General features: G+C 33.6%; 2 protein-coding genes across 3 annotated transcripts in view; one reads left to right on the top strand and one right to left on the bottom strand.

The window, feature by feature from the left end:
- Positions 1 to 190: 190 nt before the first annotated feature.
- On the bottom strand, positions 191 to 2,533 carry LOC110373183 (uncharacterized). 2 transcript variants are annotated; one of them, XM_021330365.3, is made up of 4 exons: positions 2,359 to 2,533; positions 1,519 to 1,607; positions 959 to 1,144; positions 191 to 341 (listed from the first exon to the last, which is right to left on the bottom strand). In XM_021330365.3, the coding sequence occupies exons 1-4, from the start codon at positions 2,459 to 2,461 to the stop codon at positions 228 to 230; spliced, it is 492 nt and encodes a 163-aa protein (XP_021186040.3). In that variant the 5' UTR covers positions 2,462 to 2,533; the 3' UTR covers positions 191 to 227. The 2 variants fall into 2 exon arrangements, with proteins under 2 accessions (XP_021186040.3, XP_049702538.2); XM_049846581.2 differs by having other exon boundaries at positions 211 to 341; positions 926 to 1,144; positions 2,359 to 2,531.
- A 6,857-nt stretch (positions 2,534 to 9,390) lies between these two features.
- Positions 9,391 to 19,765, top strand: part of LOC110376737 (potassium voltage-gated channel protein Shaw) — a 204,222-nt gene continuing 193,847 nt past the window's right edge. The window contains exon 1 of the mRNA XM_049846126.2: positions 9,391 to 9,630. Coding sequence (XP_049702083.1) covers positions 9,587 to 9,630 — 44 coding nt within the window. The 5' untranslated portion in view covers positions 9,391 to 9,586. The remainder of the gene's footprint in view (positions 9,631 to 19,765) is intronic.

The following is a 19,765-nucleotide window of genomic DNA, read 5'->3' as shown; positions in this document are numbered from 1 at the left end:
CACATTCTATTGTTTTTTTTTAAATTAGGCAAGTAAATAAGTAAGATACATGGGCATATTGATAGGCTTGAGATAAGTAGCTAGTGTAGCTACCGAACTAAAGGAAATATACCTACACATGCAATGAAAGAAATAGTTTTGCAATAAACAATAATATATTTTCATTACATTTTCTTATAATTACAATAACACATAATTACTTCCTACAGTATTAGTTAAATATTTATTTATAAGATACAAAAATATAATAACGATAATATAAGTGCAGTAATATTGAAACCATAGTATTGTAGCGTCGTGCCTTTGTTTGTTGGAGGGGGTAGGACGATAATATTTGCCATCTGAAACAAAAATTTTAATGATACTATTACAAAACTTCGTTCGCAGGTTAATAAATATAGTGTGACTTCTCGTAGCATAATCAGCGCCATCTATTGTTGAATAGTGGTTTTTGAATGTACACAGAATGATACTTATTATAATAGTTACTGTTTACACATAACGGAAATGCAAGTAGCAGCTGAAAATTATATAAATTAAAATTTTATTTTTTTAGCTTTCACACTTCTCTTTCACAACTATTTCGAACTAAAAGATACTCTTAACAGCGCCATCTGTTATTGAATAGTAGTAGCTTATTACAAGCGAAGCGCGTATCTATTTAAAATCGGCCCACCCAAGTAAAGTGGTCGTCATTCTAGTTCATAGTTACGATAATAGATAGCGCTGCATTAAAATACGAAAGCACAGTATTTATTTTTATTTTCCAAAAACGAGATTATTATTATAACATTTTATCACCTCAACTGCAATAGAAATAAAAATGAACTCGATTTATTAACCAAGGCAATAAAATTCAGAAACATATTTTGGAATTCGCCATTTTTATTTCACTTAACCATCACAGCAGAGGCGATTTACTAACCTAAGAATGAGTATCATAGGAGGCTATCATCACCTTTCTATACTCTTCTTCCCTTATGCCGTAAGTCATGTAGGAGTAAGACAAGAAGTCTGAACTGTTTGAGACCAGTTGAAAGACCACGCTGGTGGACCCTGTTTGTCCTCTGATGACTTTGAAGTCCACTTCTCCTCTTAGATCCACCGTGGCTGTCACTTCTAGGTATGTTATGACGTAGCCACTCTGTAATGAAGGTGGGAAAATTATTGCAACTGAATGAAAACATAGGTCCATAATATTGAAAGTTGTCATTACTTTGGTGATTGGATTAGAACATATTGAACAAAAATTTATGGTTTTTACACAATATTTTTGGATTCGGCGTTCGAAAACGTGAAAACTTTCTTGGTTATAAGTATTTCTCAGAGAGCACAAGCGTTTTCTCACAAGCGGACTCTCCGCACGGAGCGCAAGGGCGCAAAGCCAGATAATATTGCATTCAAACAATGATGGTGGAATGTGTTGCATGTTAAAAACCGAGCGAAAAATCCGCTGGTAGGTATATAAGCACTGAAATACTAGGTATATACATTATTTTCAGAAGTTTTGTAACTAACCTTGGATCTAGCTGTGACTGTGACAAAGAATGGATCGAAGTTATTCCTATGTCTGTATCTGTCTGATCCACCCTTCATTGGCAGAGAATCTGAAATAAGTGGAAATCAATTATTATTTTTTAATGATTTAAAAGTGTAAAATCGCCAATACGCCTCGGACAAGCGTAGTGATTACCGTTCACCACGTCATTCCTTTTCCGTATGAGAAGAGGCATGTGGTCTGCAATGGGAAGATAAAAATGCTGATGATGAATTGGAAAAAATATCATCTTTTATCAAATTCACTATCAGTATGACTCAAGCTTTAACAATGTGCATAGATAAGACCAAAGATGACCGAGCAGGTACATAATGTTTAGAAGACTAGAGTCATTATGGTGAGGTTTTATAACAAAAGGTAGGTCAGGGTCAAGGTCCCTTATAACCATCAAAACAGACAGAGTTTATGCTATGACCAGGTGCACTCCGTAGGTTCATCCGCTTCCCGAGAAAACTACTTCTCTCTCACCGACAAAAGACCACACACCCAATAAGCCGGTGTCCCTTTCTCAGACTTTTAATAGGCTTTGGACTATTCGTGTACCAGGTTTTATTTAAGTCGGTTCAGTAGTTTTAAATCAGGTAGAGTTACTTTCACATGTATAAAAATGAAAAATGTCAATCTGTTTGTTTTAAACAAAACCTAGTTAATACAGCCCGGGGTAAGGAGACCAGATAGTCAGAAACTACATGTTAAACACCACTCTATCCGTCTAATGAAAGCCTGCTTTAAATCTATTTGAATGGAAGCTGACTCTAACATAAATGCGAAAAGGTCTAGGAAATTAAGGGTCTACTTACTCTCATACTCAATCCCAACTTTGAATTTCTTCGTTTCAAACAAATAAGGGTAACACAACACCACATTGATAATCACTAACAGACATAACCAGCATCTTAACATTTTGACTAACTTTAACTGTTGACTTACTGTTAACACTCAACTCACTTGACGGTAAACTGACTACTGAATCATTTGGTCTCTGTGACTGGTTATCGGGATTTATCTCAGATAAAAGGGAGATAAAGCGAAATATTTTGTTCATCTTAAAGTATTGGGTAAGTGCGTTTTCATACAAAAATGTTTTTGCCTTATATACAAATACTTAAGTGTGTCTGGAAGTTTGTATATGGGCATTTCTTTACTTATATATTGATGAATCTTCTCTGCGGGCTTCACTGCATTTTTAATAAGTATGAGTATTCAGTATGAGGTTTAAAATGAACCACGTAGGTATTTTTTTTCTGAAATTTATGAACTACAATACATATGTATCTCTAGTACATAGGCATGAAACTACATATTTTAACTTTTTTCTGGTTAAAAATAAAAACAAGATCTTTTTTTTCATACCAGTTTTTCCAAACAATGCATAAGATTTTATGAACAGCTCTTTTACCATTAGCTCTTATTTATTATACGTTTTTTCTTCAAACTTGTAAATCTTTTAAAGCCTCCTTGTACGGAAGAAAATGGCTCGACGAAGGCTGTTCTCAAAGTTTCAGTGAATAAAAAAAGTTTAAACAATAAAGATGCTTTAATGTGAATTCTGCGTAACCTGAAAAGAAAATGATCGTGAAGGGGTTAAGTATGATACACTTGTCAGAACTTAACCCCATATTTGCAAATAATGTGGTAAATCGGTACAAGAGTTTTCTTATTATTATGCCAATGCTACAAACTAGTTTTCGCCAACGGTTTTACCGGATTCCCGTGGTAGCCTACTCAACGCATCCAGATAAAAAGTAAAGTAGCCTTGCTACATAAATGGGCTACCAATCGCGCAAATATTTTTTCAAGTCAGTCCAGTAGTTCATGATATAATTGCGTTCAAACAAATAAACTCTTCAGCTTTATAATATTAATACGGATGAGCAATAATTGTACTGTAATGGTAAAGCTAAAGTTACTTAATCTCGTAATGTGCTAAACGACTCGCTAATCTGTGCCCAAAAAAGTTAAAATTTATGATAATATCTTAAAGTTTGTCGTTTGTCGCAGCGTTTTTATCCTTTAACCCAATTTCGAGTAGCTGCTTATAATCAGCTTGTGTTTTAGACTAATTTAAGCTTTGTTAAGGCTGATATCGTGATAATTTCTCCGTTATTAATAAAAATAAGTAGTAGTTAAGTAACTTAAAACTGTAACATTTTAATTTGCGAAAGTAACTTTCTGTTGCCAAAAATACTAAAAAGATTTTAAAAAATTGCGAAAGCTTCCGAAAGGACTCTCTGTTACTTTTTACCCGGATACGGGAAGGAGTATCCTCGCAACGCAGGCGGAACCGCGAAGAATGACTAGTTTTATGAAAAAGTATGGAATTGTAAAATATTCTTATCAGTGTTAAAACCGATAACAGATGCAACATTGAAAATTTGTTTCGAAATAAACTTTATCTTTGCAAGAAGCGTATCTCAGTTCTTAACCTATATAAATGTGTCGATAACTTTGTGTAAATTCATATCTTATGTTTACTTAGACAAACATTGTTGAAAAGAAAGAAAACTTGAAATGTTTTGTTCTGAGTAAGTACCTAATTTAAGTCGTTGTTCAGGAAAGTAAAGTTTTTTTTAAAGTATTTTAGGGATTATACTTTTTTTTTCTCTTTATTGAATTTGAGTCCACATGGATATTTCAACCCCGCCGTACGCTCTAATGGCAAATTTCTATTGATACCAAATAAAATAATTACACAATTAAATAGCCAATAATACACTATATCTTTCTAGGCGGCTGGTTGACGCTTCTCGTGACCAGAAGGCTGGCTATTACCTCGGACAAAGAATCAGCATGGCGATCCAACGAGGTAATGCTGCCAGCCTCTTGGGCACGCTCCCAGTTGACAGCGATGGGGACGAATTTTTTGACGCTTTTTAGTTGTTTGTTTTACTAGGATAGTTTTTGATTTTTATTGTAAATATGTATTGTAGATAAAAATAAATTACTGTAAAATGAATATAAAATAAATAGTAATACACTATAAGTGAAATATTTATGAATTTTTAAAACAGCTTTTTCACTGCATAAAAAAACTTTTTCCTTTTTGATTTTAGTATCATATTCACATACCTAGCTTAATGAAAAAATTGTTCTAAAATTATTCGCTGAGAGTCAAAGTTTTCGATTTTAATGAAAAATTACTGGGGCCAACCCGTCGAGCGCCCATTGTACCCTTGTCACGATTTAACTTGTCAAAACATAGGTAAAACCTTGGGTGAAACTAGTGTAACACTGAGAATAGTGTTGGGCTGCAAACATATGATTATGTCAGAGTAAATCCTGAAGTATATGTCTGTTTAAGGCTTGTTTACTTGTGAAAAACTATACATACCTAATATTAACTTTATACCCTCACTTACTACTTACCAGATTGATTTGAAAAACTGTTTCAGTGTTAGATAGTATTATCAATCAATGAATTACATTTACGACTCACTAAAGCTATCGTAGAGACAACTATCATTCAGCATGTACTGTAAAAGAGGAAGATTTAGTTGTTTTAACAGTTTCAAACGATTTTTCGTCGCAGTCGTTAGTCAATAATACCTTATCGAGGAAGTCTCTATGTTTAATGAAACTTGTAAGTAGGGGAAGCCCGGGCAAAACGCATATGTTAAGGGATACTGTTAATAAAACCACAATCTGTGAATCAATAGAACTCTTTGTAATTTTAATTTGGACTATGTTTAATAATCTTTGGAAAACAATCACATAAACTTAAAAACTTTAACGATTTCTATATTAATAATGAGCATTAACAAAAAGTATCAATTATTCGTTTTGCCCGGAGGGGTCGGGCAAAACGGATACGCCCCAAGGGCAAAAAGAATAATGTTGAATTAATTAAGATCAGTCTTCACATTCATCACAGAAGTAGCTGCCAACTCCTACATAAGAAGTGCAGTCTTCATGAGCCCAGCTTCTGCATTGATTACAATAAATCCAATCTTCGGCTGGTGGTTCAGTGAATTTCTCAGCGCACACTAAACAGTAAAAATCTGGTTTCGGGTTTTTGATCTGTTGTTTGACTGAGGGTCTTTTAGTTTTAGTCTTGCTGGGGCCTGCTTACTCTGAAATCTTGGTCTTTTTTATTATTTGCCTTATGCCTTATTATTTACCTTGCCGGATAGGTATCCGTTTTGCCCATATCCATTTTGCCCAACGCGCTCATATTCGAAACAAGTCAAAGCTCGAAATAATTTTAGTAGGTAAACAAAAAGTAACGTTCACAAATAATACTTAAATAAACGTGCAAATGGATAAATAAAACATTTCATAGATAACTAATGATTTATACAAAATTTTCATGTACAAACCTTCACAAAAATCGTAACAAAACAGCGAAATTTCTTTTTTTTTCTTTCCACAACAAATGCACTCCCGTATTGTTTTGGTTGAACTGTCATGGCATCGCCGGTCGCACGGGACACGATTAGAAAATTTGTCAAAGCGCCCACTATTATAGATTTATGGAAAAAACGATTATTCTTCTTACCCGCACTATGCTTCTTGCCCGGGCTTCCCCTACCAAATTCATGTATTTGATTATAAGCAATGACTAATACAATTGATTGATCGAGGAAGGCAATAAGATGCTTTGTGTCCAGGTGCGCGAAGCAGTTTCATTGGGACGCGGCTAAAACCACGTGGAGATGCTAGTAGCTATATTAAACAAAACCGAACGCTTTTCTTACAATCTCTTTCTATTTTCCTCCTTAATTTATGTTAAAAAACCATTAGTCTTTGCGTAAAACTTAAGTAATAAAGCCGGGTCCACACTCACAACTCGGTGTGGTCACAGCCTTACCCTAATGGCGGTATATTAAACCGTCATTTGGTTAATTAATCCCAAACACTTCTAGTATTAATAGTTATAGTTAGATTGATTACGACAGCTTTTACTTGAGGTATAATAGTTAATAGTAATTAATGTTTTGAAAGCCTATTGAGTGAGATTTGTATAGTTTATTGTGAAGAAACTTTGCTATAGAAAGTACTAGAAACTCACCTTTAGTTCTACTCTATTTAGTTCTGATGAAAAGGTTAGGTAGACGATGATAGGGTAATTTTATCTAGGGGATTAGTACACTTTTAATCACCGATTAATACACGGTGCAACTGTTTAACTTATGTCACCCTCACGCAAGAAAAAATTAAAAAAATATTTTTTTCCAATTTGGCTGAAAATCTGTCCTGAAAGAAAGTTCAAGTTCACATCCTCCCTTCACCACTCCCTATGTGTTTGTGGAACAAACAACCCAGCAACACAATTATTTTTCTATGGTTTGAAGAATCGGTTATACCCATGTATGTATATGTTACCGGAAAATAACAAGATCCTTATATTAATTTATGTCTCGTTTATAATCCTACGTAAGTATAATTCCAGTGTTATGTAGTACAAAATTCAACATACCTTTTCCCTTTCTCAGAACCAACACGAAAACAAACGAATGATTTTCCAAGAATCTTTCTAACGGGAGATTTACCCAGTCGTCCCACACATGAATTAAATTAAGACAATCAGCTGAAATCACATCATGATCAAACAATATACATAAAATAGACATCAACCCTTCACTGTGGGTGGGTACAGGGTACAGACAATACCTAACCCTTCGCTACCAATGTGTGTTGTATTTGTATTGTAGTTTCAATGTTAAGTTTTGAAATGTTTGCAAGTTGGCGTAGATATATCTTCGATATTGGGAAAATTATTCATGCTGGAAATCGTAGTCATATTTTACATCATCATCATCGTCTTTTTATTATAAGATTACAGTATACAGAAACATGAAATCGGTGGTTTTTACATGTGCAAGATTGTCAGGCAGATTAGAGACACATCCTGCATAAGTCCTTGATAAGCGAGTGAATCTAAAACTCTTGCAGTTAGTAGATATAAAGTATGCTTTTCATTTCATTTTTACACGGATCAAAAAGACAGAACTACCACCATTCTTATCATTATATATTGTTCCAACGTAGGGCACAGGCCTCTTCTCTTATAGAGAAGTAGGTAACTCAATTAATGTAGCAAATACTACTGACTGAAAATGACAATACAAGGTGTCCTATATATACCATTTATATTTACAACGTTTATCTATCTCTTTTTACCGTTTTTTCTGACTGTATAATTAATTTAATTTACTGCCTTTGTTTTCGCTACAAAAGGTGTACAATTTGTAGCAATTATGCATAAAAATAACGATAGGTAGCAGATAACAAATTTAATGTTAGGACAGAATTAATTTTGAGTGCGCTTTCAAACAAAACATGGAGCCAGGTGAAAATAAAATTTAATGGCAGTCGTAAAGATTTTTATTATGAAAATTGTCATACAATATCTACCTTTGTGTATGAAAGACCATGTTTAAAATAGGTTGTTTGGGAAAGAGATATCTAAATGAACAAAAAAATTAAAAAAAAACAGGTTTAAAGAAACACTGATTGTTTCTGTAGGTTTCAGTTGTTTATTAATGGATTAAGATCAAGTATAGAATGATAAACCTTATGAGGGCATGTTTCAGTTTTCAGCCGATTGAGTAAAACACTCGTAATTTGTTCAAGATACAAAATCAAAGAGGCAGAACTGATATTATACGTATGTATATCAAAACATAGTTATCACAAACACAGCTGAACAATTCTCTAAAACATTAGCAAAATCATATTTTCCATTGAATTCAATACTAAAAGAATTATAACAATTAAAATAAACACATAACAAAAAATACGTTCTTCAAATAAACACATTAAATTCTACATATCTTCCATATTTCAAGTGAACCATATTGTTTGGTACAATGAAATAACACGCAGAAACTATGATAACAATATTATCCAAGATTTAATCTAATGTAAACTATTAATGAAAACAATGGCCATTGTGTTTACTTGAAAAAATTCCATAAATTATGATATATCAGGGAAAACTCTTGAGATATTATTTGTATGTACAATACCCCTAGCTAAGACTAGTCAGACTTACTGGCTTCTAACTACCCGTAACGACTGCCAAGGATGTTCAATGACAGCCCGGACCTACAGTTTAACGTGCCATCCGAAACACAGCCAATGGTCTCTAAGATATACTTAGAAAGTACATACAAACTTAGAAAAGTTGCATTGGTACTTGTCTGACCTGGGATCGAACCCGCGCCCTCATACTTGAGAGGTTGGTCCTTTACCCACTACCACCACGGCTTTTCACCGCTTTGACTTAGCCACGGGCTATTTAAACAAAGTTTTTTAACTGTAACTCCACCCATGTGATCGTATCGATTAGGAATAGATGCAAAAATAATCCGAGATACTGTTATATTTAGATCGTGATCAATAGTGTCTCATTTAGATGGAAATGCTCATTATTATTATTCTTAAGAAAAACGTCGGTCAGTGAATATCCTTGGGCGGAGTAAAACGTCCAGTCACTTTATTGCAGTTACTCGAAACCAAACTTCTATGGAAAATTTGGAAATTAGTTACCAGAAAACGTGTTACGAAAGTTCAAATAGTTGATTGCAGTTCAAAACTATCATTTAACGTACTGCTGAGTCTCAAAGATATTTCTTTGTTAGCCTTACGGGACAAAAGAAACATCCGCATTGAACAGGCGTTACTTACACAAGTGAAGCACTAAAAAAATGATAGCAAATCCAACATTTATGCAAGTGATGCTGAATGAAAAGCCACTAAAAGCGTGCCCGCTAGCTTCATCATAAACTTGAAAGGCGCAAAGGGTTGACTGCAGTGCGTGCAGGCCACAGGTGGGGTTGGTTCCCCCCCTTCATCTCAAACATCCGACTATCCCAGTGTTGAGAGGCCGGCCGACGGAGAAGCACGCGCTCGTGCGCCGCGCCGCCGCCCAAACCACGCGTCGAAATCGTCAACAAATCGCGCTCGTGTCAGTGAAAATAATAAAAAAAATTGCTATTAATCATTGGTCGCTTGTCAAAGTTTTCTCTGTGATCGGTAAAGTGTTGTGAAATAGTTTCAAATGTTTACTGTGAGCATTTAACAGGAATGGATGGAGAGAATCGTATCATTTTGAACGTTGGCGGTATTAGGTTGGTACAAGGTTTTTTCTTAATTAAATTAATAAACAAAACATCTACATCTACATCACAATTTTCTTATAGAGTCACTTCGGAAAATATTTTGTCATTAAGCAACATAAAATTAAAAAAAAAAGCATAACCAAGATGTGAGTATGCGTTGCACAAAAACACTCATATTTTAACAATTCAATACATACAACGCATCAGGTCTGAAAAATATGCAGAAAAACAAATGAATTCGAAAACTAGATTTTTATATTAAAAGAGTATTAATTTAGAGCTAGAAAATATGCTATTCATTGCGTTCTGCGCTTTAGATTTACTGAAACCGTGGATAGAGGCATTTTTGCAGGAATTTCATTGACGACCATTATTATGATTTTGGAATTCGAACATTCTTTCTTTTGTCATTTTATGGAATTCGAATTATGAATATAGCGTTTTGTATGCGGTTGAAGCATGAAGCAGTTTTAAATATTATGTACATGGTTTAAAACGACTGAATTTTAGAAGGACAACTACTAAAATCTCAGTTTGTAAGATAATTTGTTCAAACTGAAAAGTATGACTGCTCACTCTTGGAAATTCTCTGTTGGATTTTCTTTCTGTAATTAATGGAAGAAATAATGTAGATATCTTCTTCTATACACATATTTCTTGGACAAAGATAATAATTACGAATAGTGTATCTCTAGTAATCATCTATTTGTCAATAGTCCAGGTAGCTAACACAGATAAATAGGCAACATCACTTGTCTGTCTGTTAAAAAGGTAAATTATTGTTTCGGGCCTCAATGTTTAGACTTCGTCTATTTGTTTGTTACTTTGCGTTGGAAGGGAAGAAAATGGAAAGTATGAACTTTGGAAATTATGAACAGAATTATATTATACGTTATATTGCACGGGAAAAAAGGCTCGGAGGATGGTAGGTCCTGGTTGTCATTCGAACATCTTTGACAGTCGTAATGTGTAGTCAGAAGCCAGGAAGCCTGTCACTCAGTCTTACTAAGGGTGTAGGGTTGCCAATGTAACTAGATTCAGCAGGTCAGATAGGCAGTCGCTTCATGTCCTCAGCAGCATCCGATGAAAATGGATGCTGACCCCAACATTTTTGAGAAAAGGCTAGGCGGATAATGAGAATTAACAAACTTCGAAAATGCTACATTTCATTGTTAGGAAACAGTTTCAACAACCATGCTTATGTCCACCATCTTAGCAGTTTCTGAGATTAGTGCTCAGAAACATTATTTCAGCTTTGTTACTGCTCAAACTGAAATCTCAAAAATTATTCAAAGTAGAACACTAGATATATTTGTTCAAGCTACACAGCGTTATATTTCATGATTTGCAACGCAAACACGTTGTACCGAGGCTGAAGTTAAAACATTACCTTTTGTTAGAGAAAAATAAATTAATTTACGTTAATAATCTGTGTTAGCATTTCTTTTTGGTGAGCTCAGTGAAAAATTTGGTCATTTCGCTGTATGATTTTTGTTGGCCCTTTTCTCTTAATTTGACGAAGCATTCCTAAATGTTTTATTTTTAAACTAAGTTTTGTTTTATTGAAGGGAAGGTCTGTTAAATAAAACATAAGTAATTTGTAAAAGCCGGATATGGTTGAAAAAACATACTTACGTACATAAATATGTGGAAGGCAGTATTGCTTGTCTTAGGCTTGTATGGCTGCCCAGGACATTGGGCAGGGCTGATGATGTTTAAATTATAAAAAAAAACGAGTAGTAGTCGTACATAAAGCGAGTAGTGGTATTGACCACTTATGACTTTATATTAAAAAATCGAAATGATAGTTTCTATAATTAATTTGAAATATTCACGACTGACCATCAGTATTAATATTTCTCAGAGAAACACTTCTAAACGCCCCCGTCCACTCAATCCAAGGATAGGTAAAACAGATCCTGGAATTCAACCTGAAAGGCGTGCTATATTAAATACTATTTGCCAAGAACACCTCAAAGGTCTATAAACATTAAACATTGTGGCATCGAGACCTCAATTTGTTTCTAAATAATATAAGGCTGTTTACTCACCGAGGCAATTTGTCTGAGTTGATTTTTACTCAGGAATTTCGAAAATAATCTCTCGTTGTTATTCTTTCATTTTGTTAAAACCTATTTTGTATACCATCTCGGTTTGATGTCCACTGCGCAAAGAGTGAAATGAGATACCGTTAATGTAGATAAGGTTTAATTTACAAAAAAAAAATGACGAAATAAAATCCAAAGTTCCTTATTTAGGTTTGACAACCAACCTTGTAAAATGCAATGCTAGCTGTTTCCTGGTTTCATTAGCGTCCTATTGAAACTTCTCTCGTTCCCCGACTTTCCCTACGTCACATGAGGATAGTGTGACCAACTGTGAGAGACGTTTTTCAAATCGGTTCGTAGTTCCAGAGTCTAATTAGAACTCGCCTAATTACTACCAGTTTCTAAGCCTCGGGCCAGCAGTTAAAATACATAGACAGAAAAACATAAAGATAAAAGATAATTTATTTTGTTAAAACATGGGTATATGTTTACAAGAACAAGAAAAAAAACAAAATCGACTAGATAACAGGTTGTCCTTTTCGTAAGAATTTCCAGTCATCCCTAGCAAGACTCACAAGGATTTACGTTTCAAAACATGGCTGGATGTGTCATCCCACATCTCTTCACTACCAGATCCTTTATTACTTAAAAGCCCCATGTCCTAGGTACGCTCATACCTAGACTAGATGTGGCTACAGAAACTAAGTACAAGTAAGCTGATTGCCTATAACATGTCAGCTCGTAAGAGGCTTCCTAAGGATTACTTGTGACATACGTGGCTAATGGAGGGTAGTTGGTAACATAGATTGTGGGGTAGTCTGCTTTAAGAGTTGTTATGTCAAATAAATAACGTTGTTTTTATTGAAAACGTTAAGGAAACTGGTGAAAAAATGGTACAACGTGTACGATCCAGAGACCATAGACCATAGTCTGTCCATCTGTCACTAGGCTGTATATCATGAACCGTGATACGTAGACCGAAATGCGAAATTTTGATAGAAGATGTGTTTCTGTGCCGCTTTAACAAAAAATAGATCAATGCAATAAATACTTATTTATTACCAAAAACATATTTTTTTACCTCGTTTTATAGATATTGTTACGGAACCTTTCTTGCGTAGATACGATTCGTACCTGGCCAGTTTTTACACGCTTATATTAGCTTCAATTGTAACTATGTACCTAGGTACATTATGTAAGATTTGGAATCTTAATTTTACCTACTTCCCGGTCTTCGATTAGGATGAAATTTTGCACACGCTCTAATTCTGATGACAATACATGACTAGCGTGTTTTTTTTTAGTTTTTTAAACTATTATTTTTTGTACAACATGCCTAGGTAATACAATCTGTAAAGAGAAACTTTGTTCTAATCTTTTACTCACATGCAGATCTACATATGTCGGTACTATAATCCTGACCACAATATGACTATTTAAACGACTGAAAGTGCTGCACTAGCCACTTCCAGTCGCGTAAAGTTTCAAACACTTTTATGTAAATACAGTTAGCCCACTTTGCAACCATTGAAATTCGCATTTTACACATATTCACGATTTATAACTTCACACTGTTTTGAACTTAAGGGGATAAGCAGAAGTGTATGTGCATGGATTGTAGGTACATATGTAATTTTTGAACATACTACTTGTTCCCATGGTTTCGCTTGTACGAGTATCTTGACGAAACTATTTTTGCAACCTAACAAAAACTATAGTAAATTGTGCCCTAAATAACTCAGCGTGTATTTTTTGTTGAAACAATATTTAAACAATGTAGTATGTTAATAACTACTCCTTCATGTAATTGAAAGTATTCCTGTCTGTCTGTTGTGCTTTCACGCCAAAACTACTGAACCGATTTAAATGTGCAAACAAGGTACACAAATACTGAGAATAAACAAAGACTATTTTGTATCCGGATACAGGAAGTTGTGCCCATGCGGGTGGAACCGAGAAACACCTTGTGTATTATATCTCCTACTACGGGTATGTTATTTATATTTCTTTCGTGTGTGTGTTTACTGTGTACATAAATGGTTAAATAAATAAATAAAATACATTGTATTGAACAATATAGTCTTGTTATACATAAGCCTCTTTAATTTAATGACAATCAACGCAATCCGTGGCTTCTCTTATACACCTTCTGCCATCAAAGTTGAGATAATCTTCAAGATGCTGAGAAATCTCATTAATTTTGCTGGAATTTTGTTAATCCGTAGATAAGAATTTTGTGGACTGTATTTTTAATTGGATTTTATTTACAGTTTAAAACATTTATGCTTACCTCTAAATGTTTTGTTAGAACAAAAAAAAAAGTATGACACTGTTACTGCTGTTGCTACAGCTATTTTTAGTTTGTTAAACACTAAATTATGTCAGCAATTACACCCGCAACCTGTGGGAACAACTTTACGTACCTGGATAACAAGTAACACATAGCCTGCTTCGATGAATAGCCTAACTAAAACCGAGTTTTTTTTTTCAAATTGGTCTATTACATTTTAAGACTGACACTTCTAAAAAAAGTTTTGAATTTTTTGTTTTTCCCCAATACACTTAAAACAATTAAACAATCAATTTTCTTTTGTTTCTACCGTGAGCCTAATTGAAGTTAGGTAAATTAGGTGTGCCTTTGTAATCGAGTAGTTTTGTACTTAATTAATTAGTTTGTTAAATGTTAGATGGATTAAAGTGTTCGATAGTAATCTTTACTTTTGTACAAGTACAAGTCTCAAAAACCTTGCACACCCTTTGCTACACACTAACGCTTTCAAGCCAAAACTACTGAAACGATTTAGATAAAAGTAAAGGACAACGGTTTCTATATATCAAGGTCCGGAAAGTAGGTTAAATTTTAATGAAAAATAAATAAATGACAGTAATATAAGGCGTAAAAAAAGCATAAAAGTTATCATTTACATAATTTTATACAAAAATTACTTCTAACCTTAGACTCGAATCAAAAAAGTGTCGTACGGAAAATCGTTTGTAAATAACTTAGTTTCTTAAGATTAATGTAATGAGAGCAAAAAATAAAACATTCATATTAATTTACGTACCTTCTTAAATAAAATATTTTGTAAGTACACTAACTCTAATGTTCAATTTGATGAATCCCACGCACTATTTAAGATAGGACGAAAAACAAAAGAAATGTGTTCAATTTGAAAAGAGCTATCTTTTCATAATAACCAGACATATCTTTTGGGTAAAGGTTTCAAAGAGAAATCAACTTCAAAATAGGTTTATTTAAGACGCCCACGCGTGATACCTACGTGGGATCTAAAAGGTTAAAACAATTTAAAAGTAAATGTATCTTCTGAAATAGTAATGAACTAGATTTGTGATTGGACAATTGAATTTGGAAATTGTCTTTCTAACGAAAAAGATAGATAAATAAGTATCAGTTATTAAGTAAGCAAACTTGTGGACTTTTGCGAGAGTTTTTTTGTTTGTTTGTACCCCAAAAGCTCCGAAACTACTGAACCAATTAAAACAAATCTTGCACTGTTGGGTGACAGCTTACACTATATTCAAATGACATATTTTACTTACTAGTTTTAAAGTCATCAGTTTTTAAGTAGTTTCCACAGGACTCGGATGGAATCACGGGAAATAGCTATACCTGTATAAACCTCATTCAGACTTAACCTATCTAATAAAAAGTTTTCAAGCAAGAACAGCCGAATATGTGTTTATAGACAGATTTTATTCGGATAACTTCTAGCAAACACTCATTCTTAAGAGCCACAGGCAATAAAACACTTCAGAATCCAAGAGCCTTAATTAAGAACTAAAATATTTATCTAGAATTTTCTCCTGAGAAGCAATAGTGAGACGTTAATTGCTTGGAAAACTTAATGAATAGCTTTTGTTACGTGTGCACTAAATTATTTGCACATTTACTTCTTAACTGGTTTAACATAAATCTTTGGTTCATAATAACTTAATTCTTAGATTTTTAAAAACTATTTGATTGTCGTATTTTAAAAGGTTTATCTTATTATTTAATTTGGTTTTGAGTACCGATAAGTCGAATCCAATCATCATTTCTTGCTTATTTTTGCGGAAACTTTTTACACACACACGATAATATTAAACGTTGCATAAACGGACGTGTGTATTTGTTATTATCAAGCAAAGTTTTTTTAACGGATATTGTCAAAACTTACCAGTAGTTGTAAAGCAACACTTGGTCAGAAAAACAAACCGAGTACTTTATACACTGGTGCAGAAAATAGTTCCCTTCGGACAACCGCTAGTAGGAGCTAGTAAATAATAATGTCCCAACTTTGTTCACATAAACAACTTAACAATATGATCCCACATTAACCTAACACCTATTACTTGCTTACATAAGTTACCCTTAACATTGTCACAAAAGGTACAATGTGTGCCAAAACTCAAGGTACCGTGGTTCTATTCGTGGACCGAATACTAAGTGTCCCATTTTGTGTACCACTGTCCCGTTCTATATTACGTAAAGTATGGATCATCCGTGAGATTTTTTCTGATTTTCGTAGGCCTTTTGTACGTAAGTGTACTTTTTGAAAAGAGTTTAGGTGTTAAGATTTTATCTTGTCTGTTTTTGTGCTGATAGTAATCGAATTGATCCTTAAATTGTTCCTCTTTCGACGGGAATGTTTTTGAATGTGTGTTTTTCGAAACTCGTAAAGAAAATAATGGTATAGATTCTTAGTAGCCAAGTCATGTGTGTATTAGCAAGCTAAAGTATGTCTCGTTTAATTAGCTGTCTAACAGTGAATAGTTTTTCTAACTGAATAAGTAGTTTTTGAGATTAGCAAAAACTTTTCTACTCTAAAATATGATTACCAATAGATTTCTCACACATCATTACCAGCTCACTTAAGGGGCCTTTTTTGATTATAAAAAATACACTTTTCACCCACAAAAAGTGCGTAATAATCTAGTAAGCACTACAAAAGTATCTTAGGCCGTCTACACAAAGACAGACCCTCAGACCTTCAGAAAGTCAGACAGTATCCATTAAGGTCTGAGTGGCACTTGTGATGTGATCAATCAGGGTGCTTCAACCGACTGCCTGTCAGACCCAAAGGTCTGACTTATTTGCGGAAGCCCCTTTTTCTGGGAAAGAAAGGACATAGGATTTCGCAATACTTAATGTTCTTGTAAAGGATTTTTTATGTATCGTGTAAAATGTCCGAAGAGAGGAAATTTTCATTTAGGTACTTTAAAATTTAGAAAAATAATGTAGGTAATGGTTTGATATATTTTTTATTCATATCATTTATTAATTGGTTTTTGTTGGAAAACCACGTATATACCAGACTTTAAATTGACTAATTTAAAACAGACAAAAGAAAATATCAGACTGCAGCTTTCCACAATAAAAAAGTTTCTTAAGATAAAGTAATTAACACCAGCTCTTTGAAGTCGTAAAACTCTTATAAAACTATTAAGTTTCAGAAACGTCACATCGATCTTATTTTATAGGTAGGTATTAATTCACGTACTCAAAAGAAATATTTGCTTTCAACTTGCTCCAGAGTTTACTATACAGTCATGGACACATAATTAAAGACACCCCCCGACTTGAAGTGAAATAAATAGTTATGGTACTGACATGAGCTTAAGCACGGTATAAACTGTAGTGTAATAATTATTAAAACAAACATTACATTGTGTTTTTTAAATTAAGGACAAAAAATATTTTGTTTCTTTAATACTTTAGATATAAAGCTCTATGGGAAATGAACACTAACTTTTGTAGCTGATACTTGGCTGGTCAGCTAATTAAAGACAGTTAAAGCCCAGTTAAGAAAAAAAAACGAAAGATACAAATAGTTCCCATACTTTTTTTTAGAAGTGAGTAAAATACTTATGAAAACTCGAATTAGGTAATAATTTAGGTTTATTTCATTAAAAATTTTCATTTTAGTCCTATCAATAAGACTAGAACAAAAATTCTGGTGAGTAAAATGTTTTAGGCTTTTTAATATTAAATTTTGACATACGGATTTATTCATACCACTTGATCTGTAGTAAGGACATGGTAATAAATTTATTATTAAAGATTTCTTATCAATGGCACTAAAAAAGGCATGGTTTGAGAACAACTCAAAACCGACCCCAAGGAAAACTTGTCCGCAAACAGACTTTAAGGCGGTGCTGTAGGCAAATAGTGAACCATTTACATGATTCGGTACTGGTTTTTTTGGGAGTCATCTGATGCTAAAAGGACGACAATTGTGTCTGCAGAACTTTTAGACTACAACCGGGTCGGGAAAAGCTGTAAGGCATGGGTATCGGAAGATGTTACTTTTGGAAAATCAGCGCGTGTCCATATTGTAGTTGGCTATTTCTATCAAATGTGAAAGGTGCAGTTAACAAGTGTTCAAAAATGTATTTTTTTTTTCTCATTAAACAAAGGGATACGAATAATTCTAAAATAATGTGTCGAAATTAGTCGCCTCCAAAACATGAGATGGAACCAAAATACACTAAGAAAGTTCTCAAACATAGGAGGCGAAAAAGTAATAGTGTGGGGCTTCTCTCCACTACTTGGTGTGATGATCTTTTAGAAAGATATTATTAAAAATAGGCGAATTCAAGTACTATAATATTTTAGAAATAGCATTTTGTTATATGCTAAGCATAATTTACCGGTCCTTAGCGCTTTCCAAATTAGAAAAGTTCTGAAAAACACTGTAAGAGTAGTAAAAAGGACTCTTTGATCGAGCAACTTATGACGGTTTTGGTTTGGCCCATCGCAAATTTAATAGAAAAAAAACTGGTGATCGGCTAGAAAACACAATGGCGATAAGTCATACATGAAACATTGATCAATTTTACACAGATTTTTATGAAGCATGGAAGAAAATTCCCGTAGCGACTTAAAACAAAACTGACCGCTTGCACGCTTAGGGATGTCGTGCTGTCATTGAGGTAAAAGGAAATAAACCGAATATTAGTACTCATTAGTATGCTTAGTTACAGTGTAGGGAATGTTGTTATAGAAAAGTACCATCAATAATATTAATAATTTGCATTTCTTCCTCTGAGCAAATGGAGTGTCTTTAATTATATGGCCAGGCCACGTTATGGTTCATATCGCTCGAGATTCGGATAAAGCGAAAAAAAACTTGTCGCGAAGGATCACTGAAGATAGTCTTTAGTTTTAATATTTCACAATGCCCTCTTAAATATTTTAAAATAGAAAATAAAGTTCCAGTAGCAATCCGAAAAAAGAAATACAGATGAAATGCGGCAGCAATTTAAGATTCCAACAGTGTCTTTAATTATGTGTCCATGACGTATATCTTAAAATTTATTTTAATCAGTTCATTAATTTGCCATGAAAACGTAATAAACTACTATTGCTGTACACCAAAATATAATTGCGATGAGATGTTTCCCGCATTTCTTGATTCTTAGAATAAATTAAAAGATTAAAATTACTAGCAAAACACACTTACAAATGCACGTAAAAACAAAAAAAAGTGCCGGTTCAGATCTTTTGGCTCAATCATCAGATCTATTTGACAGTACCATCATATTGTATTGTCATCAAAACTACATACAGCTGCCAATTTTCATGACGCTGCGATCCTTGGAAGATGGTCGAATCAGTTACCTTAGATTCCATTGTATAGTAACATACCGATCGACCTAAGAAAACCGTGTTAAAATGATGAAATAGTAGTTGGATGAAATCATACTATTACAATGTTATTTGTGTAGCATGTATTATTGCATTTTTATTATGCACGAAAACAATATGATTGATCGTTCTGTTGGATAAAGAATTATACTATCCTGAGTTCGATTTTCCGTAAGTTTTATGTACTCAATCCAATACGTACTTGATATCATATCAATATATATTTTGTGGTTGTAAAGTAAGCATTAACTCATCAAAATCAAATGATTTTTGTAGGCCAGGTTTCCTCACGTTTCTTTCAACTTTACTCAGCCATTTCATGCATTACAGCGGAGTAAGAAATACATAGAAAATACGTATCACTATTTAATAGACTTCATACCGAATTGAACTAAATATACTTACCATTAAATAAATATTATTAATTACATTAACGACTTTATACATT

This window comes from Helicoverpa armigera, chromosome 18 (genome assembly GCF_030705265.1).
Source record: "Helicoverpa armigera isolate CAAS_96S chromosome 18, ASM3070526v1, whole genome shotgun sequence".
NCBI classification, from domain to species: Eukaryota; Metazoa; Arthropoda; class Insecta; order Lepidoptera; family Noctuidae; genus Helicoverpa; species Helicoverpa armigera.
This window is presented reverse-complemented; position numbering and strand designations above follow the sequence as displayed.

Excerpts from the sequence above, each read along its gene's own strand:
- LOC110373183 (XM_021330365.3), bottom strand. The coding sequence starts at position 2,461 with ATGTTAAGATGCTGGTTATGTCTGTTAGTGATTATCAATGTGGTGTTG. Across the intron at positions 1,145-1,518 it reads CAGTCACAGCTAGATCCAAG|AGTGGCTACGTCATAACATA; the intron begins GTTAGTTACAAA and ends CCTTCATTACAG. Across the intron at positions 342-958 it reads GGGAAGAAGAGTATAGAAAG|ATGGCAAATATTATCGTCCT; the intron begins GTGATGATAGCC and ends TTTTTGTTTCAG.